This window comes from Sphaerodactylus townsendi, linkage group LG11, assembly GCF_021028975.2.
Source record: "Sphaerodactylus townsendi isolate TG3544 linkage group LG11, MPM_Stown_v2.3, whole genome shotgun sequence".
Lineage (NCBI taxonomy): Eukaryota > Metazoa > Chordata > Lepidosauria > Squamata > Sphaerodactylidae > Sphaerodactylus > Sphaerodactylus townsendi.
Window position 1 is genome coordinate 15,739,050 of NC_059435.1, and position 19,185 is coordinate 15,758,234.

The following is a 19,185-nucleotide window of genomic DNA, read 5'->3' on the forward strand; positions in this document are numbered from 1 at the left end:
GAGAATATTCAGCGCTGTAATCTTTTTACAAATTAAAACATTTCACCCCCTTAACAAACCACAGTTTATCTAGAGATCTGAAGTGTCCTTGGAGACTTTGGGATGATGGTAAAATAACAATCCCATTCCACCATCTGATATAAAAATGTCTCTTTTAGTCTACTTATTGTTGTTTACTTCAGTTCTTAGACTTAAAAACTGTATTCTGAAATTAAATTTGTCATACATTAGCTAGGAATCCATATAAAAGTTCCCCAGAGATATATGGTGTCTTGTGTTCTTTCAGCATGATGCTTTTTTCCCCCTGTTGTTTGAAGTTTCAGATCCTTTATACCCATCTGTTTGAAGCAGGGTTTGGGGTTTTTTTAGTGAAACTAACAGCTCTTCTAGACTTAATACCTAATCACTTATTTCTCTTTTGCCTCAATTCACAGAAGGAAAAAGGAAAATAGTTAAACTGACACCTTGACTATATCAATCAAGTTTTTTGGGGGGAGGGGGATCTTATAGAGCTTTAAATGCTGATGGAAAATACCACAAAGAGTTATATACGTGAGTCTACAGAGGAATGTAGGAATTATTTCTGCAAATTTTATATCTGAATGTATCTTTGGAATACAAATTGTCTGCCTGCTACAGATGTACTGGTATCATCTTATTGATTTCAGATTTTAAAGGGAATTATTGTTGTGGATTCAGCACTATTGTGGATTTCTTACATTAGAACGGATTCTTTCTCTGTACCTTCCCAGATCAAAAGCAGCCTGCAAGGAATTCTCACAAGGAATTCTCAAAGACTGCACACACACACACACACACACACACACACACACACACACACACACACACACACACACACACAGAGAGAGAGAGAGAGAGAGAGAGAGAGAGAGAGAGAGAGAGAGAGAGAGAGAGAGAGCTAAATGATATTCCAGGAAGAGCCAGCTACAGATCCACACCCAGCCTTGAAGCTTTCTGAGTAACCTTAAGTCACTCACCTTCTTTCAGCCAAATCTTACCTCACAGATTTGTTTTGAGAATAAAATGGAAAGGGAGAGTCACATAATCTGTTCTAAGAAAGAGTGGGATAAAGAAAAAAAAGGCCGTAGATAGATACAGTGGGATCCTGAGGTAGCACAGTGGACTATCTTACTGCAGGAAAAGAATGCTGTTTTTGAATGTATTCTGATGGAGATAAAATATCTCCTGAACAGAAAACAAGCACAGCAGGGAACAGGCTTAGGTTTTACATTTCTGGTTTGGAAAATTCCTAGAGAATCAGGGGCAGTGCCTCGAGAGGACAGAGTTGGGGGAAGGGGCTTGGTAGGATGTGATGTCATAGAGTCCACAGTCAGAATCTGTTGTTTTCTTCAGGAACTGATCCAAGTGGTCTGGACAGGTTGCTCAGAAGGCAACATCAAGGAAAGCCCCCCCCCCCCGATGCTTCATCCCCCATGACCAGGGGTCCCCAAACTATGGCCCGGGGGCCAAATGTGGCTCCCTGAAGGCATTTATCCGGCTTGCCAGGCATGGCGGCGATGGCTCCATTCATGTTCAGTGGGGGCTCGAGGGAGAGGAGGAACTGGCTCCAACGGCTGTTGATTGCAGTTACATGATGGCACCCCCAAATCTCCATGAATTTTCTGACCCAGAGTTGGAAACCTTACATGTGGCAACGCCTGCTCCGCCCTTCCCTCTCAGCTACTCCATGTGTTGCTCTCAGGCTTTCTGTTCCGCCTCACTCCCATTGGCATCAGCCAGGCTGGCGAATCGCTCGCTGGCTGCTAGGGAGGAAAGAACCCAGGAAGATACCTGATCCTGGGTTAGATGGAATGTTTCATTGGGAAAGTTCTGCTTTTTTTTTTACAGGGGAAGGTATTCCACAGCCTCCCCAACAATATTTGGAGCCCACCCTATACTTGACATACTTTGGTCACTGTTCTAAAAATAGACCATGACAGAAAGGCTGAAAGGTGAAATCAAACATTTTACAATCATTTGTGCATAGGAATTTGTTCATAGTTTTTTTTAGTCCGGCCCTCCAACAGTCTGAGGGACAGTGAACTGGCCCTCTGTTTAAAAAGTTTGGGGACCCCTGCCCATGACCCACCAGAGGAAGGAGGGTTGTTTGGTGCCGCATGCTATGGGTGAACTTATCTTAGGTAGGGTCATTGTATGTTAGTTTTATCTGTGTGGACCAAACCTGCATCAGGAGAAGATGGACTTGTTTTGAACAGGGGAACTCAGGTGAGGCTAGGAGAGTCATCTCAAGCAAAGTGAGGAAGCTCCATTTTTACATAGGGATGCCAAAGATAGTCTTCACCAATGAGCAACCAGGACAGCTGCCCTGGGTTGTTAATTGAGGAGGGGCCACCCACAACTTCATTGTCCCCACAATGGGGTGAGAAAGAATGGGCAGCGGCTACCACTGCTCTTCTCCTCCCCATGGAGGACTCCGGCTGTCCACTATCAGCAACAGCTGCTTCTGTCTGCTACCAAGCCCCTGCCCATCTCTTGTGGGGCTTGGGCAGATGGTTTGGTGGCAACCATTCACACTCTTCCCATCTGGGACTCAAGTAGCTGGTGGAGATATCTGCTAACACCCATCACATCTGAGAGTTGAGCCATCATTCCTGCCCCAAGTGGGGTTCAGGTAGCTGGCTTGGTGGTAGCTCCTCATGCCCACCTCATCTGGGACTTGGGCAGCATGCTCCACTGTGGCCATTGCTTGCACCCATCTAAGACACAGGCAGCCAGCATCAGGTGGGGCTGCTGACTCCTGTCCACCTTGCAAATAGGAAGGGCTTCCACTTGCATGGCTCTGTTGGGGGGGTGGAGTGATTCTAGGGCCCAATCATGGATGTTTGCCCAAGGCCTCAGAATTATTAAGACCTGTCCAAGTCTCACCTGCTGTGGGTGGCAGACCCCAGACCATTAGCCCACCTACACTTTTTTTAGAGACTTTCATGGTCAATCATCCTTGGATCAGTGGTTATTCCTAAAGAAATCCAGGACTCATGTTGAGCTTGATGGACGTAAATAGGGTTGGTTAAATACACATATCTCCCTGATGGGCTAGACTTAAAAAAAAAAAAATTAACCAGCCAACAGTTATTTACATGGAAGAGTACATTAAAAATGGCATTTCCCCCCACATCCTGAAGGATTTCAGCCCATTCTGCCATCTCAGGATAACACCACTTCGTACTACTTCATGCTAAGGCATATTATTAGCCAGGCCAATTATTGACTCTTGTGTAAGAAACAAGCATGTACGTACAACACTGGCTGTCTCTTTCCCCGGTTTCTGTAATGCTTTCATCCTGCACATTTTCCCACTGCTTGATTTTGACCTTTGGAAACTCTTCTCTCAATATTTTCTTACCTAATTAGGGCTGCGTGAGTCTTCTATACAACACATTCTTTAAAAAAAAAAAAACACGTAGTCTCTGAAGGCTTCTGACACTTTTCTCCACTAGAGTGTTTTTTAAAAGAAATTTCAGTGAAGGCTTGCACATAAAAGATGTTAAATCAGAAAATATGGGCCACTTAGACTTTTCACAACAGACCCGTTGGAGGACTTGAGCTTCTTCTGATTAAAGGAAGTGGTATGTTGAACTTTCATAACATACTTCATGAAATGTTGTGCTTTTAGAGAAATAAACAATTCCAAAATGCATAATTTGGCGGAAAGTGTTAATGATAGCACATATGTGGCAGAATTTTTGAAGTTGCTATCAAATGTAATCCAAAGTTGGCTATTTAGATGATGTTGGAGATTTCCACTTTGGCAAAACATGAGAGAAATTTTTAAGCTTTTTAAGATATTGAAGAAAACAACAGGTTTTTCCGAAAATAACAGCAACATTTCTCAGTGGGAGAGTCCACATATTAGAATTCATTTAAATGTGAAGGAATGCATCAATTGTTTTTAAAGGGGGAACAAAGATTCCTACACATCTTACTGAGGACAAAAAATCCCATAAGGAAATTCCACAGATCGCTACTTTATCTTGGCACAAAATTGGAGAGGGATCAGGTCCCCCAAAATAATGATTCCCTCCATTGATCCACTGAATTGGTCACAACATGGAATTCTGGAAAATCATTAGTGTATGACCTGAAAAAAGCAATACAAAAGGCAGCCAAACCAAGATGTTTGTTTGTTTGTTTGTTTGTTTGTTTGTTTGTTTGCTGTTGCACCCATTTTGTTATTTGTGATCTGCAAGATACTGCTAGGTTACCCTACCTGTCACTCGATCCATAATCTGTCAGGTTTTGTTCATGTGCTTCTTGAAACCTGTCTAGGCCACCAATAACTGCCCATATCAGTCCCCTGGTCTCACCTAGAAAGCTTACATTTTCATCCCCAGAGTGTCATCCCCCCCCCCACACACACACACATTGTAGGTTCCACAAACCTACAGTGTACTAATATCCTGTTAATATTGTAGATCCTGGTGATTATCATCCAGTCATTGACCATATTAACATATTAATAGATCTTCCAATCTATATTGTGTGACTCATTTCTTCACTGCAAAAACACCAAGAATCTGAATTTTGTAACACTGAAGAAATTCTTTCTTCCACTGCATTTCCTTTCCATTATGTTTCGAACAAGCTCGGCAAGTTCCGTTTAATGAAGCCTAACATCTTTTTTTTAACTCATGGACTGCATGTTTATTCATTATCTATTGAGCTGGAATTTTTAGTTTTCTTTTTAAAAATGAAGATGTTTAGCATGAGTTATCTTGTGGAAAATAAATTATGTTCTTTACTTTCTTTGAGAACGAGATGCTATTTGCTTCCTCTAAGCAGACGACATGGCAAATGAGGACATAGCTATATAAATAACCCACAACTGCAACTAGCAAATCCAAAATGGCAACTGTTTCTGAGAAATAGCCCGTTTGAGCAGGACTGGATGATGATGATGATGAAGAAGAAGAAGAAGAAGAAGAAGAAGAAGAAGAAGAAGAAGAAGAAGAAGAAGAAGAAGAGGAGGAGGAGGAGGAGGAGGAGGAGGAGGAGGAGGAGGAGGAGTTTGGATTTATATCCCCCTTTCTCTCCTGCAGGAGACTCAAGGGGGCTTACAATCTCCTTGCCCTTCCCCCCTCACAACAAGCACCCTGTGAGGTAGGTGGGGCTGAGAGAGCTCCGACAAACTGTGACTAGCCCAAGGTCACCCAGCTGGCGTATGTGGGAGTGCACAGGCTAATCTGAATTCCCCAGATAAGCCTCCACAGCTCAAGTGGCAGAGCAGGGAATCAAACCCGGTTCCTCCAGATTAGATACACGAGCTCTTAACCTCCTACACCACTGCTGCTCCTAAGACATGCTAAAGCTCTAAAGCAGGGGTCCCCACCCTGTGGTGCCTGTGCATGCCATTGTGATCGCTGACACATTTCCTGGTGCCCACCAAGGGTTTTGAGATGATGCTTTTTACCCAGTTTACTTCTCTGTTAGCCTGGGGATTTGGAGAGTTTCCCTAACAGATCACCCATCAGTTCAGCTCAGCAGCCAGCAACGTAAGAGACATTTGTAGCTTAAATAACACACCTCTTGATTGCTTCCAACTGGGAGAGAGCACTTATAGATGGAGAATACTAAGGCACAGACTGGAAGTCTTCAGCCAACGCTCAAAAGGACAAGAATTTAAGTGAGGTCTCTCTCGTATAGACAGGAGGATGGGGGGAGGGGCAAACACTGGCTTTTGAGGGACCGCATAAGGGTATATGTTCATCACACCCAACATTCAGCAGGCAAGAAGAAGACTTGTTATTAAAAACTACCAGTCTCTGGCGTGCGGGCTCCTGAGCAGAACTGGCATGTGATCTGACAGGTAAACTCACCTCAACGCACCAGTCCTGAGAAGATGCTGCACAAGGAGTATGTGGGACAATGGTGCTATCAATATACATTGTAGCTAATCATGGCTGGGTGGGTGCCAACACTCTCAGCCTCCTTCCTATACCAGATTGACCTCCGGACATCGTCCCCACAAAGCTGACATGTGTGCAAACCGGATGTTCAATGCAAAAACGTTGCCAGACCAACCCTAAGGGAGCCCTGTCTGGAAGACAGTGGTGTCTCTACCCATCTCAGCCAACCCTTGGGGTGCCTAGCAATGCAGTGCCAAAATTCCATTCCAAAAGAGTTCATTCTTTGCATCGGCTCAGTGTACCCACAAGGAAAAATAACTATGTCTGGACTTGTCCTCCTCCAAATCAGCCTTGCATAATAGTTTTCTTACGCCCTTCCCTACAGGATTAAGTGAACACAATGCCCCTCTCCTAGAAAGCATTCCCATCTCCAGCTCTGGACCATATACCCTGGTAAAGACAATAGATGTGTTAATGTTCTTGCCTGCCCCATGTTATCCTAACCAATGCTGATACCTTTAATGGCTGCTCATTGGCACTGTTCCACAGCTATCATTCCATCAGCTACCTTCCCCCTTTCAGGTACTCCTGAGCTTGGGCCATCAAACTGATGTCTCAACCCATTAGTTTAACGACCCAACCATTAAGGTTGAGGTCCGTCTCTTGTCTTTCCCTGGAAAGGCAGGACTCTTTGGACACCTCTGTCTGTGATATTGTTCCACAACATGTTCTTCCAGAGCTAAGCTGTGGTCACTCAGTTCTGTTCATCAGACCATTCCACTCCAAGATCAGGTGACTATAGCCCTTACTCCCCAATTCCCTCATTTATTCCAGATCTATCCCCTCACAACTGCTTATATCTCAGGACTGTGTATGTGCTCCGCTGCTTTGATTATTGTGTACTTGTGTACCCCCATTATCCCTTTATAAAAATTGTTAAACTTTATTCACTCTTCTAAAAGTTTCTTGCACAAGCTGACTCCAGCATACCTAGGCCAGGGGTCTGCAATCTGTGGCTCTCCAGATGTTCATGGACCACAATTCCCATCAGCCCCTGCCACCATCGCCAATTGTAGTCCATGAACATCTGGAGAGCCGCAGGTTGCAGACCCCTGACCTAGGCAATCAAGGTCTCCCACTTGCATGACTCTTTGCTAAGTCAAGAGTCTATTCTCACTAATTCCCAACTCTAAAAGGGAGAGACTCCCACCACTTTGGCTAACAAGGAACTTGGGTATGGCTGATGTAATTTATGCAGAGGGTATCTCAAATAGTTCTACACATTACAAAATATGCACATGAGGACTGCCAGTTAATGAGAACTAACCCCAAGGAATGACACCCAGACATAGTTTTAAGCTTACTGTAATGTAGCATGCACTTACACAGTTTTCTTACCATTCAACCTACAGTGAATTTTGAGAGAATGCTTTTTTTAAAAAAAACTCACCCCAGATGGTGATTCAATTGATTTTTAGCAATTTATAGGTGAAAAAGACGAGCTGTTGGATAGCTTGCAGTTACCACACATATTTGAAACAGGTTGTCCTTTCAACTAAATGCTACAAGGAGCCTCATGCCGAATGCATTTGCCTATAAGGTTACGCATTCCCTTTCAATGTACTTTCAGAGATCTCCCTTCAGGGCTTAATTCAAAGAGGGCTGAGGCCTGTGGATAGATTTCGATTGACTTCAGTTGACTTTAGATCAGCCCCCGGATGCTAAAATATGACTGTTGCAAGACTCAAAGGGAATGGTAATGCGCCCACTGTGGGGGGTGCCATAATGAGGACGCTGGCTGAGAGAGCATGCATGCCAGGGAGCGCAGTCCAGAGAGCGCATTTTATGACATGCTCAGCATTACGGCCTCTACAGATATGTGAGGATGGTTATTGTCAGGGAGGAGAAATAGAGAAACTCTCTGTATAACTAACACAGTGTGCACTGAAAACATTTCCTTTTACAAAATTCAATTCTTCAAAGAGATTTTGATCATTTGAATCTATGAGGCATCGAACCCACAATACATGTTTTAAAAGGGGAAACTGCATTTTGGTTTTAATAGGCAGGCTGTAATGAATGTATTACTGTACGTCGATGAAGGAAATGACGGGCACTATTAACCCTTCAACTCTTTGTTGCATACTTATATGAATGATGTATATTTTGTGAATGAAACTGGATATACTTATGAATGGAGCTTTGATTTTGGAACGGATATTTGATTTGAATGGACTATTGAAAAAGAATACTGATGAAAAAAGTATTATACTGTGACTAAATGCAGATGTCAAACTGACTATAAAAATAATGAAGTATATGTAAAATGGAAATGACGGGCAGCCATGATGGCAGATGAGAAAACATGGTTAGGAAACTGCAGAGAATGGCAGACAGCCAGAGATTTGAAAGCAGCAGAATAGAGGAGGGGTGTGGAGCTGCAAATTCAGGTAGGAGAAATAAAATGTTTTTGGCTTGACTGCACAGAAAGAAGAAAACATTATGGAAACATTTAAAACTCAAGAATTGTTATAAAAGAGGATTCATTTAAAATGTTTTGAGCAGGGAAATAAAACTTTTTTAGAATGTAAGGGGGGGAACCATGTGGAACTCCACACAGGAAACATTTTATTTCCTGCCTCAAAACGTTTTATTTTGTTTATATGGAAAGGGCCTGGGTGACTGTTGTAACCACATGGACAGGGCCAATTATACATGTTAGCTCTATCCACCTGAGATCCTAATCATATGAGAAAGGCAAATGTGACTGACTCTGCCTATGTGGCTGCAGTATTCCTACTGGATTGGATCCAGCCAGCTTTTCCACTGGTGAAAATGGAAGGAGTTCCCTTTGACCACAGAAATTCCGTGTGAGGAATCTATGGCCATGGAAAAAGGCAATACTTAGAATCATGAGATCTCCACCTGTAAAGAAGAAGAAAAAGAATTTGGATTTATATCCCCCCTTTCTCTCCTGTAGGAGACTCAAAGGGGTTTACAATCTCCTTGCCCTTCCCCCCTCACAACAAACACCTTGTGAGGTGGGTGGGGCTGAGAGAGCTCCGAAAAACTGTGACTAGCCCAAGATCACTCAGCTGGTGTGTGTGGGAGTGCCCAGGCTAATCTGAATCCCCCAGATAAGCCTCCACAGCTCAGGCAGCAGAGCGGGGAATCAAACCCGGTTCCTCCAGATTAGAATGCACCTGCTCTTAACCACTACGCACCTGCTGCTCCTGAGGATTGCGTGCTGAAGTACAGAGAACAATTGGGTGAGACTGAGTGGGAAAAAAACTGGCCAGATCCAACCCGCAATCTGTTGTTACAGGACTGCATGTCCAGGAAGCTTGTACATTAGCGTGTGTATGTGTGGGGCGCGGGGCGGGGAGGGAAGGGAGCTAAACTCTTACCACTACAAATGCAGAAAACACGAAATTGTTACATTTTCTTAGAGCAGCTGTTAGAAATAGATTCTCTATTGGTTTCCCCGAGCTGCTAGGAAAACTGAGCATTCTCTGGGATGTTGTGGATGTCACTTCATTTTAAAAAGGCATCTCTTGGGTATTGTGATTTGGGAAACAAGAGAGATGGGCCTCTTTTGCACAGCATAAATAAGGCATCCTGAAGACGCTAGAGAGGGGCCTTCGGGAGGAGCTCCACACAGCTTTTCCCTCAAGACATCCTCACGACTCCTTATTTCAGCTCAAGGCATCTTTTTTTGAAAACACTTCAAAGTGTACTTTTCCCCCCCTTAACTTGCCTGCAAGACTTCTCCTGCCTGGGTATGCAGAGCTCAGGACGAGTCTTATTTTTCCTTCCCAAACATCTCGCTCTCTGGTCAATTTCCTCCTCAGCTTGTACCCGCCATTTTGTGTGCAGTTGAAGGAATTCTCCCTGCCTCCATTTGCTGAAGACTGCCCCTGGACGTTTGCTCTGCAGGCTCCGATCCTGGGTGTCTTTTCAGCCTGAAAAGTGCATAGTTGTACTCAGCTCAACCTGCCAATTCTGGCAATATGTAGTTTTTCTTAAAAAATAAAAAAAGAAATTCAGTGAGCTGTCCGTGAAGATATTCAGTCACAAATATGAGAATCCTAGCCTCTCAGAAGACTGGTCTACCTCCCATTAAAAAGCATTGGGTAGACCTGGTCCCGTGGGCCATCTTAGTTTTTCTTTGCAGTAAGAAAAAACTAAGACTGTCTGCTTGGTCTATTTCAGTGGTGGCAAACCTTTGGCACTCCAGATGTTGTTGTTGTTGTTGTTGTTGTTGTTGTTGTTGTTGTTGTTGTTGTTGTTGTTTATATTTATAAACCACCCTCCCCCGAAGGGCTCAGGGCGGTGAACAAACAAATAGATAGAGCACAAATAAAATCAATTTTTAAATAGTTATTAAATATGGCTCTATATGTTAAAATCGACCCCCATTAAAATGCAGCATCTATCAAAATTACCGATGGCGTCCTACTCGTAGTCCCCTAAGAAAAGAGGGGAAGAGGAAAGAAGAGGGAGGGGGAACGGCAGGGTCCACAGATTTTAGAAAGAGGGGGGGCATCAGCGGCCGGGCTCCCCAAAGGCCCGGTGGAACAGCTCCGTCTTGCAGGCCCTGTGAAATTCATTAAGATCCCGCAGGGCCCGCATAGCTGGAGGTAGAGCGTTCCACCAGGCAGGGGCCAGAGCTGTAAAGGCTCTGGCCCGGGTGGAGGCCAGCCGCATCATTGAGGGGCCAGGGATCACCAGTAAATTTGCCTCTGCTGAGCGCAGAGGCCGATTTGGGATATATGGGGCAAGATGGTCCCGTAGGTACGAGGGCCCAATTGGCCATGCTGGCAGGGGCTGATGGGAATTGTAGTCAATAACATCTGGAGTGCCAAAGGTTCGCCACCACGGGTCTATTTAATCCTTCTTAATGGGAAGTAGATCAGTCTTCTGAGCAGCTAAGAGTCTCATATTTGTGTCTGCGTACCTTCGTGGACAGCTCATTGCAAAAAAAAAAAAAAAGGAAAACATTGCCACTTTTTTTTAAAGGCAAATATTGCCAAAATCGGCAGGACGAGCTGAGTACATCTCTGAACTCTTCAGACTGAAAAGACCCTCAGGATCGATGCCTGCAGAGCCAACACCCTGGGGGCAGTCTTCAGCAAATGGAGGCAGGGAGAATTCCTTCAACTGCACACAAAATGGCGGGTGGAAGCTGAGGAGGAAACTGACCAGAGAGCGAGATGTTTGGGCAGGAAAAATAAGACTCGTCCTGATCTCCTGAGCTCCGCGTGCCCAGGCAGGAGAAGTCTTGCAGGCAAGTTAAGGAAAAAAAAGAATACTTTGAAGTGTTTTTTTTAAAAAAAAAAGATGTACAAAAAGCTGAAGAGGAAACTGACCAGAGAGCAAAACAGGCGGGAGGAAATAAACCTCTTTTGCCCTCTGATGCCTTTGCTGTCCGGAAAACATACCAGACGTTGTCTTTTTCATCCCCCGGATGTCTTGTTTTGGGTGTGCAAGGTGAAAAGAAGGAGTCACCTTCTTCTGAGACATCCCACAGACGTCCTGTTTGTGCTGCTCAAGAGAGGACCAGATGGATTTCCAAAGGAGGCTTTGTATATCTCCAAGACGGCGACCTTTTTTTCGCTCAGCTTACTGTCGTCTTTGAGCTTTTTTAATGAACGTGGGGGCGGTGAATGTTTTGCAAGACAGATTGCAATAAGTCCCCCGGGTCCAGTTTTTATTTGGCTGCTTTTAGGTATGTTACAAGTGGCTAATTCCAGTGTTGCATTTATTTATGAACTAATTCCTACTCTTGGATGTATAATTCATAAGGTGATCTGTGGATTGGTGGCATTGGTTGCCCTTTCAAGGCGAGGACTGCATTTTACAACGGATTTATGATTGCTTTTTTTTTTCCTGCTGTAAAACAAACCACATGCAGTAAACTACAGTGCAGATTTGGATGGTATTACATCCAACTGATACTTTTTGAAGTCAGGTTTGTTTAATTTATGTGCTTACATAAAGCTTCAGGAAGACTCTCTTAGGAGCGAATGGAAACATTACTAAGTATCCTCAGGGATTGATATTTTGATGGGCAGATACCCCCAGCTACCCTAGGGGTACCTACCCAGAACTGTGCAGAGCTAAGAGCCAGTGGCTTGGCTGATATCCCCAGTAATGATTTATGTCATCTTACCATTTACCTCCTCCTGCATTGATATCAGTTTTCAGGAAGAAGAAATGAGTTAGTCAGTGCCCATTGTTGGCATCACTTAGTTGAGAACTGTCATGTCACGTTCACTTCAAAACTACTTCTAATTTCTCACAACCATACAAGGGCTGTTCAGCTTAGCCTTCTCAAAGGTAGGGTTGCCAGGTAGTGCCATGTGGTAAGAATATGGGGATTGTAGTATGTCACTTCTGGTAAAAAAAATAAATCAGAAGTGGCATAGAAACATAATGAGCAGCAGTGGCGTAGGAGGTTAAGAGCTCGTATATCTAATCTGGAGGAACTGGGTTTGATTCCCAGCTCTGCCGCCTGACCTGTGGAGGCTTATCTGGGGAATTCAGATTAGCCTATGCACTCCCACACATGCCAGCTGGGTGACCTTGGGCTAGTCACAGTACTTCGGAGCTCTCTCAGCCCCACCTACCTCACAGGGTGTTTGTTGTGAGGGGGGAAGGGCAAGGAGATTGTCAGCCCCTTTGAGTCTCCTGCAGGAGAGAAAGGGGGGATATACATCCAAACTCTTCTTCTTCTTCTTCTTCTTCTTAACCATAATGTTTCTGGAGAATCCTAGAACTACCCCATGTCACTTCTAGTAAGTGACATGACACCACAGCTGCCGTTGTTTTGTTTTTGTTTTAACCCTGCTGTTGTGGCAGCGGGCAATGAGAGCAGGGAATGGAAGATCCTATCAGGATTTCTCAACCAGATCATCAAAATCTATTTGACAATTAGAAGGGATGATGCAATCTCCTTCTTGAGGAAGTCAGCAGGTTTAAGGCATGACTCATGGTCTTGTGATGCACAACTGTAGAGATGTGAGCCTCATGATTGGCTGTACATATGTATATAAGTTGGCAAAGTGCAAGCAGTTATGTGTGCTTCGGTTCACCTGTTGCTGCACTGCACTCTGTCAGATGGTTTTGTGATTTGTAAGCAAGGAATGAAGCCCTTCTGTGAAGTGAACATGCTTTAGTTCCTGTGTCTTCATTATCCTGAATGGTGTTTCTGATGCTACCATGAACACTGCCTGCTGGAAACCCATCAGGTTATGGGCCAAGATTGGTCTCCTCGTGAGTAGCTGATATGTAAAGTTACATGAGCAGTCAGTATAGATTTGGAAGAGGTGTCAGGATCTGTCAACCAGATCAGCAAAATCACAAATGCTCCTTGCTGGATCCTTATCAGATCCTTATCAGATCCCTCCCCTGACAGTACTAATCCAGAGTCACTGAACCTCCTTGTCCATTCCTGCTGTCCTAGAGATATTCAAACCCTAGAGATATTCAAACCCTAGGGAATGGCATGGCCTTGCATCTGAGGGTGTAATTTGTGAGCCAGAAAGTTCTTGATTAATTTACATCAACCTCCAATTTTCTAGATAGATCCAGAAAAGCCTCATGCCCAGCCACACTTGGGAGTTAACAGTACACTTCTGCCTTCCAGTCTTGTTTCGATTTCTGCATTTCAGCATTTTAAACGTGTTCTTAAAACATTAAGATGGTTTGGAAGAATTTTAAAACATTTAATATAACAGAGTATCTATAGATACATTATGACACTAAAGTATCTGCTAGCTTTGAAAATCATTTGGAGGTATCTTTAGCAGCAAGCAAAAAAAGTATTCATTATGTATGCAGCTATAATGATAATCATTTACTATACTGTGATGTGGAAAACTAAAGTTCAAGATCAGAAAATTCAGTAAGCATCTGCCTAATTATAAGAAATCTGGCTGGAATACATACCTAAGCACATACCTATGCAGTCTGGGATTCTTCCTCGTATAGGCCACAAGCCAGGACTCTGGGGAAGCTCTCAAACAGAGAAGCATTTTGTAATTTTAGACACACTATTTCCAGGCATGAATGCTCCATTTTGAAGTAGCAAATAGCTAGTGCTGCTCCTGCCTTTTTGTCGTTGCCTTTTTTCAACTTCTGGACCAAACCCAACTTAACTAAAAGACCACAACGCAAGCTGCCAAAGCTTGCCCATATTTGCATAACTCTGTTGTGTCTTCTGTGGGGAGAGGAAGGAAAGGAGTTTGTAAGCCATTTTGAAACTCCTTATAGAAGAGCAAGGCAGGGTATAAATCCAGACTTCTCCTCCTCCTCTTCCAGATCTATGCTACTACTGCTTCTTATTTATCAAAGTTCTATTCCTGTATCTTATATCGATGCCATGATGTGAATGGACTGCTCAGCTGTTGCAAGTGCAAACATCCATTCAGTGTGCAGGGCACCTACGCAAGTTGGGCCCTTTTCAGTGATCTCAACACGACAGCCATCATAAAGAAAAATGGCTCTTTACATGAAGGACTCACAGGGCCCAGAATGCTACCTGGCTGCCATTTTCTGGGTCTCTCCAGAGCTCTCCTAGTTAGAGATTTGATGATTCATGGGGAGATTGATTAGACTGCAGGGGTGTCCAACTCTGGTGCTTCAGATGTTCAAGGACTACAATTCCGATTAGCCCCTGCTGGCATGGCCAGTTGGCCATGCCAGCAGGGGCTGATGGGAATTGTAGTCCATAAAACATATGAAGTGCCAGAGTTGGACACCCTGGATTAGAGATTTGATTATTCATGTGGAGGATCAATCATTGGCCAAAGGAGCAGCAGTGGCATAGTGATTAAGAGCAGGTGTACTCTGGAGGAACTGGGTTTGATTCCCTGCTCTGCCGCTTTGATTTAACAAGCAAGAAAAGGCTGAAAGATTGTGCCCGTGTAATGATGGCTCAGTTGAATCTCTGGCCCACCAATTACTACACTGTTTCAGATTCAGGAAATCAGATCCAAGTATGTGAATCTTACTCCTTTACATTTACCCCATCTCCCCGATTTAATTAGATTACACTACTTGTTGGACAACCCTGATCCTTCTCTCTGTATGATAGTGGCAGACTTTCTCCTGGAAATTACTAAACGCCAGTAGATTTCCCTCCACTTAACATTTATTTCCTGTACTGTATATGTTTTTTTAATCAGTTTTTTTACTATTGTTGTACTGTTGTCTATGCCAATAAAGGCTTGCTTGCTTGCTCTGCCACTTGAGCTGTTGGGAGCTTATCTGGGTAAATCAGATTAGCCTGTACACTTCAACACATGCCAGCTGGGTGACCTTGGGTTAGTCATAGTTCTTTGGCGCTCTCTCAGCCCCACCTATTTCACAGGGTGTTTGTTGTGAGTGGGGAAGGGTAAGGAGTTTGTAAGCCCCTTTGAGTCTCCTACAGGAGAGAAATGGGGGATATAAATCCAACTCCTTCTTCTTCTTCTTCTTCTTCTTCTTCTTCTTCTTCTTCTTCTTCTTCTTCTTCTTCTTCTTCTTCTTCTTCTTCTTCTTCTTCTTCTTCTTCTTCTTCTTCTTCTTCTTCTTCTTCTCAGTAACTTGGAACCAGAAACTGAGGATACAGGTAGGCTGAAGCTAATACAAGGGTGCATATGAAGATAAACTGCAGAGTTTGTACTATTGTATTTATCTTATTAATTCACTGAAACTCCCCTCCCCCTGGTTAAATAAGGAGTTGCATCTAGACAGCTATTTTGCTCTATCTTACCCCATTTCCCCTCCTCATTACAATCCATTCCACATGGCTTTTGTATGTTCATGATTCTCAGCAGTGCCCTTTTTGGTGGCCAGAGATAACTCCTCCCTCGTTTTTCAGTAGTGGAAAAGCTGGTTGGATCCAACACATACATCCAAATACATGGGTACAACAAGGAACAACAATATATTTAGACAATATATTTTATATTCTTTCAATAGATTATAGCCAGGAGAAACTGTGTCTGGATACATATTACATTTATTGCATAGTTCAAATATGTGTGTTGGTGCAGCATTTGTTTGAGGTGGCCCCTGTAAAGCATAACCACTCAGCCACTCTTTCTTTGTTTGTCTTTCCCTTTAGGGGCTGATGTTATCAATTTCGATGGTCATGTTGTATTACCGTACAGATTTGGGCACAAGAAAAAAACCCTGAAAACGCTGAAAGATGTCATTGCTTTGAAATTTAAAACCTCTGAAAGCGAAGGCGTGATCTTCCACGGAGAAGGCCAGCAAGGAGACTACATCACCCTGGAACTGAAAAAAGCCAAGTTGGTCCTTAGTTTAAATTTAGGTATGGTTTGTCTTATTTTACTCTGCCTGTTTATCTCATGATGAAATGGTAGGCGTGACCCTGAGTGTTATCTTTTCCTTATATTTTCTCTTCCTTAGCTATCTCTGGAAGAAAGAGCTGAAATTGGTTTCTGGGTACATGGAGTGTGTTTCCTTATAACAGTGATGGCGAACCTATGGCACGGGTGCCAGAGGTGGCACTCGAGCCCTCTATATGGGCATGCACACACAGAGTTCATTATGTGGGGGCAGAAAATCACACACACCCACACACATATCTAGGCTGGCCTGGGCCACTGAGCACGACGTGCACGCACTGCGGTGAGCAGGGAGGACTTGGCTGGCGGGCCTGGTGTCTGTGCTCTGGGTGGTTGCTGCCTGAGGGGGGCGGGTGGTGCAGAGGAGGCAGAGATGCTTGAGAGGCACAGAGTGGTGCGCGCAGGACTTGCTGGAGGCTAGAGCAGGCTGGCCCCTGCTTGAGCCGGTGGGGCGGAGGAAGAGGGAGCCAACCGTTTTTTTTCTAAACTAAAACCTCAGCATTCAGGTTAAGTTGCCGGGTTGGCACTTTGCGATAAATAAGTGGAGTTTGGGTTGCAATTTGGGCACTCGGTCTCAAAAAGGTTCGCCATTACTGCCTTATAAATTTCGAATGGGTATAGTTTGGTTTCCAGACTGAGCTAGAGCCAGTATTGAAGCTCAGATTAGACACTGCCTGCAGCAGTGATATCACTTACAGAATATTCTGCACATGCAGAATAATGCACTTTCAAACTGCTTTCAGTGCTCTTTGAAGCTGTGCGGAATAGCAAAATCTACTTGCAAACAGTTGTGAAAGTGGTTTGAAAATGCATTATTTTGCGTGTGCGGAAGGGGCCTAGGAGTTAGTGGACCTGCTTCCCCTTCCTGGTCCCAAACACACATCTGATGCAGACATGCCATGTTGGTTTCTCATGTATATCTTGCCTCCAAAAGAGGTCATACAAATTTGATAGTCACACACATGGGCCTCTTTACACAGCATCTCCTTTTCTCACTCATTTAGATGCAAAGATAGAGAGAAGGGCCTCCATCACTCCAGCTCATATATGAACCTACACTCTGGACTTCTGAGATCCACTGTGGCCCTTTCCCTAGGCAAAGAGTTCCTTTGGGCTATCTTCATGTCACCCAAACTCAGTCCAAATGTACAAAGGCAAATTGGCTTCCTCAGTTCCAAGGACGTTCTTTCAACGTCTCAAAAGAATCTGGAATGTCGTTCCCGCTCCCAGTCTCTCACATTCAAGCTCAAAGAAAAGCGAGCAGACATATATTTGAGTTGTTTTTTTAAAAAATGAATACAACTAGAGCCATATTTCTGACACTGGAATGCATGGCCCTTTCCCCACTTACCGTTTGCTGCGCTCTACTCTCCCCAAATAGCGCGGGGTCCAGTGGCGCTCCCCACGAGTCCGGGCGGCGACAACGCAGCCACCCCGACTCTGCCGCTCTCACGTCCGCTCAGCGCACGTCATTTCTGGCGCTGAAGAAACAGCACCTTCTGACCGCGGGGCAGTGGGGAACACGATCCCGCGGCAGAAATCACGTGCGCTGAGAGTAGCACGCCGCAAACGGTAAGTGGGGAAAGGGCTTGTGTGTTCTCAGGGGTCATGCAAGCTTCAATATGAAGGTATATGAAGATACTCTCTTAGTAAGATTTAGTCACACTTGGCTGTTTTGTTTAAAGATATTTCGCTTGCAGTCACGTGAATAATAATTGTTCCCTTTGTTTCTTTCACAATTAAGGGTAATGATTTCTTCTAACACTTTTTAAACTTGCACTCTAGCAAGCATATCATATTTATTCACTTGCATTCTGGTCTCTATGTTACATACAGATGTTAGTTCAGTCAGTTAAGGTGCAGCAGTTGAGAAAATTGTATGATTTTGCATTAGAATATAGTCCTGAACGAATTTGGTGATTATCATTCATTTTTATGTACTGCCTTTGTCAAAACCATTGTTTGTGCATTTTTGAACATGGTACTTTGATACAAGAGCATGAATGCCAAAATGTATTTTTACTTTCAAACGTATGAGAGCAGCAGGCCTAGGTAAACACCAGGACCCAGATGGAGCATTCTGCAGTAAGGAAGGTCGGGCATACTTTGTTCTGTGAGGAAGGAATAAACTATCTACTAACATCATTACATGAAAGAGTATAGCAAGCATATCCCATGGTTTATCTTCACAATTACCCCATGAGAAAGGTTGGGCTGACACAGTGGTGGGATCCAAACATTTTAGCAACAGGTTCCCATGGTGGTGGGATTCAAACAGTGGCGTAGCGCCAATGGGGCTGGGCGGGGCACGACAGGGGTGTGGCCGGGCATTCCGGGGGCGGGGCATTCAGGGCAGGGCTGTGGCAAGGACGCTGCCACTGCGCCGGTCCTTGGGCGGGAAACGAATGCACACAGGTGCAGGCTGCCACGTACACTGGTGCACTTCCTGCTAGACTGCTTCAAGTTCTGCGCGCTACTGCTGAGAGGAGGGCATAACTAAGGCAAAAATCACCAATTAGTAACCCCCTCTCGGCACACACAAATAATTAGTAACCTACTCTCGGGAACCTGTGAGAACCTGCTAGATCCCACCTCTGGGCTGACATATGCTGATTGTCTCAAGATGACACAATGCGGTTCGTGAATGAAGAGGGATTTCAACCCAAGTCTTCTGGGGTAGGGATGAACACCGAGCATTTTTACAGGCAGATTTTGGGTTTGGGTTTTAAAAACTTGGAAATTTTTGGTAAAACCAAGTAAAGCTGATACTGAATTGGGGGAGGTAGAGGTTAAAGACAAAATCCCGAAAAATTTCAGTCCTCCCTGCCACACCTTCTCAAGTTAATGTGGACTTGAGAAACCTTGGTGGGGAGAACCACAAACTGAATATTATGTTCCACTGTGTCAAACATGATTCAGTTCTTCTACGCCACGCTACTGAT

At 44.2% G+C, this 19,185-nt stretch overlaps 1 protein-coding gene across 1 annotated transcript in view; it reads left to right on the forward strand.

Moving 5' to 3' along the window:
• Window positions 1-19,185, forward strand: part of CNTNAP2 (contactin associated protein 2) — a 1,428,778-nt gene that overhangs the window by 737,024 nt on the left and 672,569 nt on the right. Inside the window, exon 5 of the mRNA XM_048510449.1 lies at window positions 15,997-16,206. Within this exon, the coding sequence (XP_048366406.1) occupies window positions 15,997-16,206 (210 nt within the window). The remainder of the gene's footprint in view (window positions 1-15,996; window positions 16,207-19,185) is intronic.